General features: G+C 34.4%; 1 protein-coding gene across 1 annotated transcript in view; it reads right to left on the bottom strand.

Annotated features, from left to right (window-relative positions):
- LOC142345581 (DNA topoisomerase 3-beta-1-like) overlaps positions 1–11,882 on the bottom strand; it is a 52,361-nt gene extending 40,479 nt beyond the window's left edge. Inside the window, exons 1-4 of the mRNA XM_075397702.1 lie at positions 11,334–11,882; positions 7,580–7,762; positions 6,670–6,876; positions 5,829–6,174 (exon numbers count right to left, since the gene is read on the bottom strand). Coding sequence (XP_075253817.1) covers positions 5,829–6,174; positions 6,670–6,876; positions 7,580–7,762; positions 11,334–11,675 — 1,078 coding nt within the window. The 5' untranslated portion in view covers positions 11,676–11,882. The remainder of the gene's footprint in view (positions 1–5,828; positions 6,175–6,669; positions 6,877–7,579; positions 7,763–11,333) is intronic.
- Between the last annotated feature and the right edge of the window lie 1,581 nt (positions 11,883–13,463).

Below are 13,463 nucleotides of genomic sequence, written 5' to 3'. Positions count from 1 at the left end.
AAAACGATGAATCTCAATTTAATAAAGGGAGGACCAATAAAACTATAGGTCTTAAAAGCATTTCAGAAAGCAACATGCTAGAATTTGAAAAACATACATTGTAATAAAAATTAGACAAAAAAACTAACTTGCAATTTTTGAAAAATCAAAAAACTAAATTGGAAACTAATTAAAAATCAAAATTAAAAATCTGAAAAAAAACATGGATTTTTTTTTGTTTTTAGGCAATCGAGATTTCAAACATAGCCAACTTCTTTTCTCAGTAAGGAGTGAAAACCGCTTAATTGCGAAACACTAAAACAATGAAAAAAAATGGTAAAAATTTACTGAATTTAAAAAGTTATTGCCAAAACACTTAATAAAGCAAGAAAACGAAACCAAAAACACCGATGCTCCCCCCCACCAAAGACTTTTCATGGGAAATAAATTCAAAGTACAAAGAAAAAACTTAGAAAACTCTGACCAAAACAGCCAAAACCTTATCTGTATAAGTACAATTTTAAAAAACAGAAACACCTCACGTACAAAAAAGGAATCCATTTCAGAAATTATCAAGAAGACACTGACCTATTACTAATTTCGTTGAAAAAAGCCGCTAAAAGAGTAAAAAAAATGGAGTCAATTTCATGAGCGAGGAATGTCAGGTGTGACCAAAATTTGATCACGGGAATGAGAAAAAAACTCACTCCACAAAGAGCTAAAAATGACGACACTCACGAAATTCAGGTTAAGTTGCATGAATGAAGGAACAAAAAAGCAGATTTGTAGTGATTGTGACGTCATATGACGCTATGTAACGAAAATCTTGACGACGAAATGAAAATAGCCGGAAAAATTCCGGAAACGACTCGAAGAGTCGTCTCCAAGAAAACAATACCTCTTAAGTCAACTGGCTCCTACTAAAGTGACTAATAGAAACAAAAAAAAATCAAAGTAAAAAAAATGAAGTCAGCCCATGAAACCATTTGCACCAAAAAATTACAATACTCTTATATAAAAAACAAGCGGATTTTTTTACGCAATTGAAGACATCGAAGTACGTGAGCATCAAAAGTCAAGCCAAGTTAGCCTCCCAAAACTTTATTTTGGAAGAAAAATTTGAACTCTAAGAAATGGTCAGAAAAAGATACAAAATAAATCAATTTCCGAAAGTTTTCTGAATCGAAACACTATTTTACAATACAAAATCAGTAATCACTTGGTAACTACATAAATTTTGTTGCTATAACTTTAGACGTAAGTTGTCGCTTCAAATCACAATGAGTGCGATAAAACGAAATAACGAAAAAATAAATTACTCAAACCAAAATTAATGAAAAATACTGAAGAAACAGAAAAATATTCAAACGCAAAAATTCGGATGTTATCAAAAACAAGCCCTAAGAATATTAGCAGAAAAAACTTGTTCAAAAATTGTAAGAAAGCTAGCAAATCCCCAATGCCATCTGTAAAATTAATTGAAAACAAAAAAACTTTAAAATTCAAATGAAAAAGAAAAAATTATTAGTACAAAACGATGAACCTCAATTTAATAAAGGGAGGGCCGATAAAAGTATAGGTCTTAAAAGCATTTCAGAAAGCAACATGCTAGAATTTGGAAAACATACATTGTAATAAAAATTAGACAAAAAAACTTAACTTACAATTTTTGAAAAATCAAAAAACTAAATTGGAAACTAATTAAAAATCAAAATTAAAAATCTGAAAACATGGATTTTTTGTTTTTAGGCAATCGAGATTTCAAACATAGCCAACTTCTTTTCTCAGTAAGGAGTGAAAACCGCTCAATTGCGAAACACTAAAACAATGAAAAAAATGGTAAAAATTTACTGAATCTAAAAAGTTATCGCCAAAACACTTCATAAAGCAAGAAAGCGAAACCAAAAACACCGATGCTCCCCCAAAAGACTTTTTATAGGAAACAAATTCAAAGTACAAAGAAAAAACTTAGAAAACTCTGACCAAAACCTGATTTGTTTAAGTACAATTTCATAAAACAGAAACACCTCACGTACAAAAAAGGAATCCATTTCAGAAATTATCAAGAAGACACTGACCTAATTACTAATTTCGTTGAAAAAAGCCACTGAAAGAGCAAAAAAAATGAAGTCAATTTCAGAGTGAGGAATGTCAGGTGTTACCAAAATTTGAATCACGGGAATGAGAAAAAAACTCACTCCACTAAGAGCTAAAAATGACACGCTCGCAATTCAGGTGACGTTGCGTGAACGAATGTACAAAAAACAGATTTTAAGTGATTGTGACGTCATATGACGTTATGTAACAAAAATCTTGACGACGAAATAAAAATAGCCGGTAGAATTCCGGAAACGACTCGAAGAGTCGTCTCCAAGAAATAATTACTTTTTAATTCAACTGGTTCCTACTAAGGTGACTAATAGAAAGAAAAAAATCAAAGTAAAGAAATGAAGTCAGCCCATAAAACCATTTGAACTGAAAAATTACATTACTCCTATATAAAAAACAGGACTTTTTTACGCAATTGAAAACATCGAAGTACGTGAGCAACAAAAGTCAAGCCAAGTTAGCCTCCCAAAACTTTATTTTGGAAGAAAAATTTGAACTCTAAGAAATGGTCAGAAAAAGATACAAAATAAATCAATTTCCGAAAGTTTTCTGAATCGAAACACTATTTTACAATACAAAATCAGTAATCACTTGGTAACTACATAAATTTTGTTGCTATAACTTTAGACGTAAGTTGTCGCTTAAAATCACAATGAATGCGATAAAACAAAATAACTAAAAAATAAATTACTCAAACCAAAACTAAAGAAAAACACTAAAGAAACAGAACAATATTCAAACGCAAAAATTCATATGTCACCAAAAAAGCCCTAAGAATATTCGCAGAAAAAAACTTGTTCAAAAATTGCAAAAAGCTAGCAAAACTTCAGTGACATCTGTTAAATCAATAGAAAACAAAAAAAAAATCAAATGAAAAAGACAAAATTATTAGTTCAAAACGATGAATCTCAATTTAATAAAGGCAGGGCCAATAAAACTATAGGTCTTAAAAGCATTTCAGAAAGAATTCTAAAATTTGGAAAACACTACATTGTAAAAAAAAAATAAGACAAAAAACTAACTTGCAATTTCTGAAAAATCAAAAAACTAAATTGGAAACGAATTAAAAATCAAAATTAAAAATCTGAAGTAAAAAACATGAATTTTTTGTTATTAGGCAATCGCGATTTCAAACATAGCCAACTTCTTTTCTCAGTAAGGAGTGAAAAACGCTCAATTGCGAAACAGTAAAACAATAAAAAAAAAATGGTACAAAATTACTGAATTTAAAAAAGTTATCGCCAAAACACTTCGAAAAGCAAGAAAACGAAACCAAAAACACCGATGCTCCACCTAAAGACTTTTATGGGAAATAAACTCAAAGTACAAAACAAAAAACTTAGAAAACTGACAAATAAAGCCAAAATCTGATTTGTATAAGTACAATTTTATAAAACAGAAACACCTCACGTACAAAAAAAGAATCCATTTCAGAAATTATCACGAAGACACTGACCTAATTACTAATTTCGTTGAAAAAAGCCGCTGAAAGAGTAGAAAAATGACGAACAATGAAAAAACCCAAAAAAAATGACAAACCAAAACTGAGAAATATGCGCCAATTTTGCACTTGAAACGCATTATTAGGCTCTCAGAAACATTGTGGTATCGATTTCAGATGGTTGCATATTCAAGCGGCATCGATCAAAAATTACTTCTACAAAAATGAAGTTACAATTTGAAAAATTTTGGCCAAACGGACAAAAACACGGCTAAGAACTGTCATCTATAAGCTCCAATCTCTCAAAAACTCTTCTCAACGTCAAAAGGTTATTCACTGAACGCAACGCATGAACAAAAAACTTCTGTCGCTCAAAAAGAAGTTGGTTTTAGTACACACGGCAGTTACTCACTTTCACTATTAGGTCAAAACGTCGGCAGAACAAATAGTACTTCCGGTAAAAAAAAACATTGCCTGAAGGATTCCGGAAACAACTCGAAGCCGCATCCGCCAAAAGAACCGGATTTTCAAATAGCTAATATCTCCTTAAAGAACGCATCAATGCAGAGAACACAAAGAATTAAGTCAAGGAACAAAAGAACTTTGCCGAAATAATTAACATGAAAAATTAGGAAACCTCAATTTATTTTTCATGTAGTTTAAGTACACATATAAAAAACCGTTAAGTCATGCAAAAAAAACAGTTAAGAAAACGAGCACAAAATATAGACCAAGCCTCAGCGAGCTCAAAATGAGCTCTATTTTTGAAAACGCAGGAAACTAAACATAGGAAAATGGATTAAAATTTCGCTACTTTATGGCAAATTGCAAAGAAAGAGACAACTTTGTAGCAAAAGAAGCTTGCATGCTTTGCGGTAAAAAAATACTACAGGCTTGACGATTTAATTTAAATACAAATAAACTTAAGGATACAATGGGACAAAAATCGCATACAAGACTAAAAATCAGCATAATTGTTCAGAAATTTTCAAATTAATTATCAAAAGACAATAGAAAAAACATATACAGGCAAAAACACATTGGGAATCAAAACTAAGAGCCCAACACTAATCTAAAAAGTAAATTTTAGTAAATGTTAAAACAGTTTTTCAAGCAAATTCTCAGTTCCGCGATATGTCAAATGGAATCAATTGCAAACAAAAATCCAAGAAAAATGCAAATATCGTAAGTTTTGTAAAAACTGATAACAGCTGATAAAAACTGATTAGAACAATAAGTCTCAGGAAAATGATGGACTGATAAATGCTAGACTGCGGAGAACAAGGGCAGGAACAAAAACAAGGAAGAACAAGAAGACTTGTTCTTGATTTTGAAGTTCAAAATTAAACTGAAAAAAAATATGAAGTAGAAAAACAATTACAATTCCTTATTTAGCATAAAAACATATAGCTATGCTCCAGTATAGTTTAGGACGTAGGAAACAATAAAACATATTTGGCAAAAAATGTCAAAATATTTTTTCTAAATTGCACTTACGAAAAAAAATTTGCAGAAATTTACTGAACGCCACAAAATTATTCAATTAGTAGTAAAAGAAAATAAGGATCCCTGACAGCGCATTAAAGCTTTGTCTAGTTATTAAATTCAGAAACAAACAAAACTGAGAAATATTGGACAAAACTGCCAAAATCAGGCAAGTATGTGTACAACTCTATAAAACAAAATATCCCACGTTATAAAGAGGCAATCAATTATTGGAAGATCAGTTAAATTGTAATATGCACTAATTTTTGAATATAGATCCACAATTTAAGAAATTAATTTAAAAAAGACAAAAATTAATTTAAAAAAATGGGAAATATGTGTACTCAATTAGAATTTAAACGCATTATTAGACTCTCAAAAACACTTGTGGTATCAATTTCAGAGGTTCACATATTAATACAGCTTCTATTAAAAATTATTGCTACAAAAAACTAAATAATAAGCAAAAAAAACTGGGTTAATTGGACGAAAAACGGCTAAAAAAGGCTACCTATATGCAAAATTCTGTAAAAAAAACACTTTTCAAAGTTGAAAAGTCATTCACTGGTCGAAGCGCATGATCAAAAAATTTCTCTCGCTCAGCAAAAATTAGTTCGCACGGCAATTTTACTCTTTTGCTTTTAGGTCAAAACGCCGTCTGAACGAATAGTACTTTCTGTTAAAAAAAACCAATACTCCTCTTCGAATCGTAAAAACCTCAAGAGAACCAATACTCCTCTTCTAGTCGTAACGTCTTACGAGAGCTATAATAACCGGTTGACAAGCTGAGCGCGGCTATTAATTATCCTCTAACCTTTCAAATCGAACGTAGAAGGGTAACTGGTAGTCTCAGTCCTGGGATAACTGATGAAGCCCTGGGTGTACAACTTCTCAGCCACAGCCATCGTCTGGTGTGGACTCATTCCCAACCCGGACGAAGCCGCTCTTAACATCTCAGTCGTATTCAGAGGCAAAGGTTTCTTCTTCGAACCCTCTTTGGTATCTACACTGACGACAGTCGCCTCTTTTTCGTTTTTGATTTCGTTGTAGAATGACAGAATGACTTCGCGATCGAAGCAGCGGATTCTCGACCACTTCAGTTTTCGATTGTCACATGTTACGTCTAACGTCCAGAATGTTTCCGGTTTGAAAGACTGGATCTACAAACATTTTATGAAATTAAATGTCGACGCAGATTAACAACACCTTCACTCAACCATAAACTATATCCCGATATGAATTAGTTTGAAAACACTAAAAACCAAAATATTAATTAAAAATGTTGATGATCTTCTTGCGAAATTTCCAAAAAAAATCTTAGAACTCACGTTTGTCTAGTAGGTGATTTATACCACATTATCATGCATGTCTCATATTTGATCCTAATAGATTAATGTTAATACCAAAAGAGACTACGTCTAAGCTATACGCCATTAATTGTTTCGCTATAATGAATGAAGATCAATTTCAATTGAGTGGCTAAAACTACAAACTTATTTTCCATATTTTTGTATGTCAATTTCCGGACAACGTAAACAAAAAATTGTTTGTGTTAGGGGGAGTGAGGGGTACATTGCCCTCAATATGGTCACTACGAGAGGGGAGGGGGTTAAGATGACACAACCTAATAAATTTAGAATATCTGCTTTTCTAACCTGGTCATGCCTCTGTACGCAGAAGCCAAGAGTTGGCGTTTGACACGGTCCGAAAGAGATCAAATTTGAATCGAGATCTCCGTATTTTCCCTGGAAGAACTTGGTCTGGAATCGAGTGAAGGCACAGCCTATGCGCAGATCAAGTTCCTGTCTTGCGTCTACGCTGAGTGATTCGAAGTAATTTGGTTCTCCTAGAGTTGCAAAGGCCTGAAATTGAAATAAAATATTTACCTCAAACGTCAGAAATTTAAATTTCAGATACTTCATTACACAAAACTTTCATTTTAAACGAAGAACTAAATTTTCGGATACTTTATTACAACGGACTTCTGAAAAAATATTTACACTACCGCATACGCGTTACGTAAAAAGCTATCGGCAAAGACGGTAAACAAGGTCCTGATGCCTATTTATTATACCAGTCTGGCATATATTAAAACAAAAGTCACCACGGGTAGTTTGAAAGAGAAGGTCCACTGACTTCGTAATCTGTCCGTGTAGTATCACTGTTTATAAGTGTTGTAAAAACAAATTCTTTCTTTTTATGAAAATTGTAATTGAATTAATTCGAAAAAAAAACAAACTGTCAGGAATTATTATCAGATTTAATAACATTCCTATTGCAGATTAAAACTAAAAAAATGGATTTTCAGGATTTGTTCGTTTCCAGCGTGCTGAACCAGGATCCAAATGTTTTTCAGCTCAATTTTCCTCAAACTAGCTAGTTATTTATCATTTAACTACTGCCTCGAGTTAAATAATCGTTCGAAACGAGGCCAATAACGATCTTCGAAAAGCGGCCGACCATACACTTTTATTTCCTTTCCCTTACTGAGCACTTTTACTCAGACGAATACAAAAGTCAAACAATTAATCAAAAAACTTGTAAATTAAGCAAAATAAATCAAACCTGATTAATCTCTTGTGCCGTAATTGCCGAGAACTTTGCCCTGAAAATGAGTTGTGGGAATGCACTATTCCTTTTGTCGTGCAGATTCATTGATTTTTCAACTGACTCGATTACTTCGAAACATATATTCTCTCCCTCTTTGTCACAGTCTAGCCACAAGACAAGTAGAGTACAGCCACGTGCCTAGAACAAATGTTTATTACGACACGTCTTGCTAATTGTGAGTAAGATAGTTGGGGGTACAATTACTGTAAAAATAGGCGGCCCGTATTTCATTCGAACCCCCATCTTCTTGCAATCCTAGATTGGTGACCATTACACCAACTGGTCTTCAGCTTTCATTCTCAAACCGCCTGACTCTCAACAATTCGAGTACTCACATTAGCTCGCCCGTTTGTATCGATTGTGATTTAAAACCAATGGATATAAAAACGGCTAACCTTAACACCGAGACGGACACCGAAAATTTCAAGCAGCAGCCTGAAGGCTTCGAAAAATAGCAAAGAAAAAAGATTAGTTTACAAACTAAGGAAAGTTTCATATGGTTTACAGCGGTCTCGAATTAATTGTTATTAAAATTTTTTCCCTCAAAGTCTGCTTCTTAAAATCTTATACACCAGATTAATTTCTCTTTGTGAAGAAAGGAGGCAACTGTATAGAATTCTAGTATGTCTTGGAGTAGATGACATGTTTATATGAGTGAAAACAAAATTCTGTAAAAACTTTGAAGTAAAAAAAAAAGATTTAGTTAAGTAACGAGTACAAAACAAGTAAACACGGTAATCAAAGTTTGTTCCTGGAAATTAAAATGGACCGCAACAAAACTGAGATTCCGTTGAGTAAAGACGCATAACTTGAGAAAAAATTATAAAGATTCAATTAGAAAAAGCTAGGTCATTTGACGTTCCTCCAGATAATTTTTTGAAGCTTTCGAAATTGGATTGATTATAGGTAGTGCCGAACTTTAGTCTATTCAATCGTCTGATTGTAGAGGCATTGTAGGATGTCTAGATAACTTAGCGTTAACAACTGGACCGTAAATCGCTCAAGCGGCCGACATAGTTGGCTCTTTTAAAGAAAATCTAGCTAAGAAACAAGGGAATTCCTGTAAAAGATGGTGGTATCTCAAAGAAATTAAGTCTGAAAAAGTTATCTTCAGAAAGGGTGATAAACTGAACTTCAATGAAGTATATTTTGGATTGGACAGGGAATATAGCCATTGGGAGTACTAGTGGGTACCGTTTCAAACGAGATAATAACTCAGGCGAAATTAGTTGGTCAAGTAAATTACAAAAATGTGTTCCAACCTCAACGGTTAAAGCCAAATTTAATATATCAGAAGCAAGCAAAGAAACTGTCGACTTATCATATCTTCCTAAGGCAATAGACGCTGAAGTTGAAGAGTCAAAACGGGTCTTTCTAGATAATCAGGCTTGTATTGGTCTAAGTATTAATTCCATTAACGACAATAAAATTAAAAATGTTTCACTAAAATTTCACATTGTTCTGAACTTTATCCAGAATTGACTATTAGAGTTCAACTACTTACCAACCGGTTGCATGCCGGAAGACGCCTTAACAAAAGAGTTGAGGAGAACCAAAGTACCACATTTTGTTGTTCTTTTCGCTTCAAACACTTAATTTGAAAGGAGAGGTGCTGAAGTCAATTGTTTAGAATAGATGTAATTGATACTAACCTGACCTATACCCATTCACCATCACGTGCACTTTTATTGATCATACTCAACTTGAATTTAGCTCGGTTGCTTTATAAAAGAAGATGTGAGATCGTGCTTTATAGATTCCATGTATAAAAATCCCATAGCTACACAGTTTTGGTGTGCGAATGTATGATCTTTATGTTAACAGTTAAGTAAGTGTTTTGTTCACATAACTCAATGTTCAGACTAGCAATTGGAAAAGCGCGGTATCATTTCTGTATCGGAATGGCACAAATATAAACGGGCTAACGTAGGATAAATTGCTCCCGAACGACAGGCGGGAAATTTGATTCAGAGGGGCCGTAGCCTAGATAAAATATGGTTCCGAAAAAAATTCCCACCAAGATGCCTGACCTCCGGCATAATGAACCGGCCTGACCTCCGGCTTTTCATAGCATCTTAGAATAGCATGTTTCCGCAACAGACTTAATTTCTGAATAAGAGCAATTTAGGTCACACGCAAACATCGAGAATCAAGTTTCGAGACGTGAAATCGAAAAAAAACTGTTCTAGAAAAAAAGCGGTCAACCAAAAATTGTGTATGTAAAGACACAAGTTGTAATAACTACTTCAAACTTCGAGAGCAATTAAAAACTGTACCTGTTTGCCGCTTGACTCAACATTCAATACTAATAAGTTTGTTTACAAGTCTAGCATCTGTGAGCACAGAATCTATAATCGTATATTGTATAATGTATATTTTTTCCGGAAATGAAAACCAATAACGTAGTGATGTTTAATCTTGGATTCACTTTTAAATAAAAACAGACACTACTAGAGATTAAAATATTCCTCCAAAACAGTTCCACGTGGAACAATTATCACGACTAGTCATCTCTTATTAAGCTATACAAACCATAATAAAAACCACTCATTGTTTTCACATAGGATTGAGAGTGGGGTGGGATTAAAAACACACCCCAGCAGATTGCCCGAAAATAGCCACCGTTGATTCCAATAAGCATGATTGGGATTGAAAGAATAGAAGGTATTGAAAAAAAAAGATTTTTGTACAAAAACATTTTTTAAGTCCGATTTATTTTGATGGCATTTCGTAGTTGAACATACTTCTGTTTCTTAGAGAGAGGCTACAGGGGCTACTATCAATACCAATAAGCATTACAGATGGTAACTAAGACTTATAGGAACGGAGTTCAAATAGCGGGCATCTAAAATTGGGCTTTATAGGTTTATCCCGTTTCTATTTCTTACTTCAATTTTTTAATACTGACTGTTCATTTTGAATTGCTTTGCTGAGCAACTGATGTTCAAAATCACTTTTAGCAGAATGAGAGAAGAGAGAAACTAGCCTAGAGAAGGCAAAAAGATTTCACGCAAAATGATGAAAAAGCGGCAAAATGAGGTAGAGCGAAACATTTTTTGTTCGACGAAGTAAAAAACATAGCAGGAACAGTCCTGACGTACTAATCAAAGAATTTTCATTGACTAAACAAATAACTAGACCTAGAACGGACTATGGAATTGGGAAAACCATTTATACAAAAAATCAGAGCAAAAAATTAAAAAAAAAACAGAAAATCAATGTCAAATGCCGCTAGCAAGAACAAAAAATACAAGCGAGAAATGTATATTTGATTCTAACAAAAAACTAGGCCTAGAATGAACTATGAATGGATTGGTAAAACCATTTAGAAAAAAATCCGATCCAAAAAATTGAAAACAGTAAAAACTAAAGTTAAATTGCCGCATGTGAAAAAACCACTAGCGAGAAAGCGAATTTTTGTTCAAACGCCGTTTTCTCTCTACTTTAAAATTAGAGCGAAACAATTTCACGCCGCAAAACCACTAGCTTTTTCGCTCTATTTCCTGTTTCGGCGTGACCAAAATTACTACTCCAATTTGACTTCAAAAATCATGAAAATGTGTGAACAGATCTTAAAAAAAAGACAGCGCCCTAATACAATTCAAACTCTTTGAATTGTAAAAAAAACAAAAAAGCGCTATAATAGCCAGCTGAGAAGAGGAGGGCGGCTATTAACAAACAATTTCAAGAAAACTTCAGATCACCCTACCTCATTAGCCAAATGATGAACAATATTTAGTTTCGGATTTGCTTCTTTCTTCACTACAGGCGCTTCGTACAGCTTCTCAGGAGCAACTTTATCCCAATTATTAAACTGCCCTGGAAAATCTATACTGTTCACATGTCCACACACTGACGTCATTTTGAACCGGAAATTGTTCCTCCCGCCTCGGTTGCCCAAAGCTGGGAATGAGTTTGAGTTCCATTCGTGCACCTGTGTTGCTTTTGTGATTGCTTTTCTGCTCCTCGAGCTGTGATTGGATAAAATTTGAGCAATACTTTCAGCCAAGCTGGGTTTTTCAGCTACCATTAACACGCCAACCGAAGACATTATCCTCTCGATATGATAGCCTTTTTTTATAGCAAAATGAATTATTTGACCTCGATTTTTACTTGATGACTTGATGTAGTAAAGAACTCATGCTTATTGATGACAATTTTCCGACACTTTCTGGATTAACACAGCTAGACGTTTGAAATTAACTTTCCATGGCGGAATATCATTCAACCTGAAGTCAATTATAAATAACCAGACAATTCAAAATATATTTTCAGATGAATTGCATTGTCGTAGTCAATTTATTACATCCATTTGTTTGGAACCGAAAAAAAAACAACTGAACAGTAAACCTTGCAACAATCTCAAATACAACGTGTCTCGCTATTTCAACCCCTGTATTTCACCCGTCTATCATTTCAACGCAATATCAATTTAAAACATTCAAAATAAGGGTTTTGGGAACGAAAATTCCAGGTGAAAAGTTTGCGCGTTTACGTTTAAATGATGAATGATCAGTTCGGTCGGGGAGGGGGGGGGGGGGGGGGGGGGTAACGGTTTGGGTGGCTAAGCTTACCAAAGATTGAAAATTTTTTTCACGCCGCGTGCGCACTTAGCAGCTTCAGTGAACCGTACAATTAAAGCCTGCTAAAGCTCCAAAAGAGCTGCTGACATAGGGGTTTTACAGACCACCCGCGGGCTTTACAGATTAGTTGACGTCACTAGCAAAAATGCTCCTCTTCGTTTCGTATAACAATACAAACCGGCTCAGCAAAACCTTCCTCTTTGATGTTAAAAACTGAGTCATGCGTGCTAACGTCTCTCCAGAGACAAATCTGTCACACAAAAACACTCATAAAAACACCATGAGCAATGGAACAGCTATATTTTTTAAAGAGCAATCGAGCTTCCGAATATAAAAAGTTTGTTTTGATCAACTTGATGTAAATCACGGTGACCACGCTCAGCAAATTTTATTCTAAACCATGATGATGAGATGATCTGATGTCAAAGAACCACGCTAATCAGCTCATCCCACTGACGTCAATGTTGCCGAAGTTCGCAAAAAAAAAACATGGCACAAAATTTCTCTTTTGCACGATAAGCCTGAAACTTGTGCTCAAAAATTCTTTTCTAGCTAATTGCGAAAAACCCTTTTTAGGAATAAAACGCCATACAAAATCTACATTCCACGGGACTGTTCAAATTTGCCAGATCATATTAATCGATTCAGCGACAGTAATAGTTTTGTAACTTAATGAAACAATTTGCTATCTCCTAATGAGTACTACGAAATTCTGCTTAGAGATTTGACTACTTCTACGAGGACTTGCGAGAAAAGAGGCACGGAAAACGATACTCTAGTTATTCAACGATAGGCGTGAGTTATGCAACTGTTGAAGTCGCAACGAAAGTAGATTAAACATTACTGACTAACGTCGGGCGAATTGCTTTCAAACCACCGCCGAGCGGTTGGCTTTGGTAGCAGCCAGCTGTGGCTGAGGGATGCTGGCAATAGGGGGGGGGGGGTGAGCTGAGTGCGGTGGATGGGGGCAAAGAATGGGGGGGGGGCTAAGCGATGGAGGGTGGGGTAGGGTTTGGAGGACTTTGGATTTTGGTCTCGGATTTTGGTCTTTTAACTTAAAATATCAATTCCTAACTACAAGCTACTTAATTTTACTTTGCGGTGATGTCGAATCTAATCCAGGACCCAATTTACATAATTTACAAACATTCGAAGACTACGAAAAACATAAGGCAAATGCAAACTTGTATCCATGTTTTGTATATTCAAACATTAGAAACGTTAACAACACAAAGAAATTTCGAATTTTTTGCAGC

Source organism: Convolutriloba macropyga, chromosome 9 (genome assembly GCF_964194025.1).
Source record: "Convolutriloba macropyga chromosome 9, txConMacr16.3, whole genome shotgun sequence".
NCBI classification, from domain to species: domain Eukaryota; kingdom Metazoa; phylum Xenacoelomorpha; order Acoela; family Convolutidae; genus Convolutriloba; species Convolutriloba macropyga.
The sequence above is the reverse complement of the archived record's forward strand: the minus strand, read 5'-3'. Positions and strand labels throughout refer to the sequence as shown.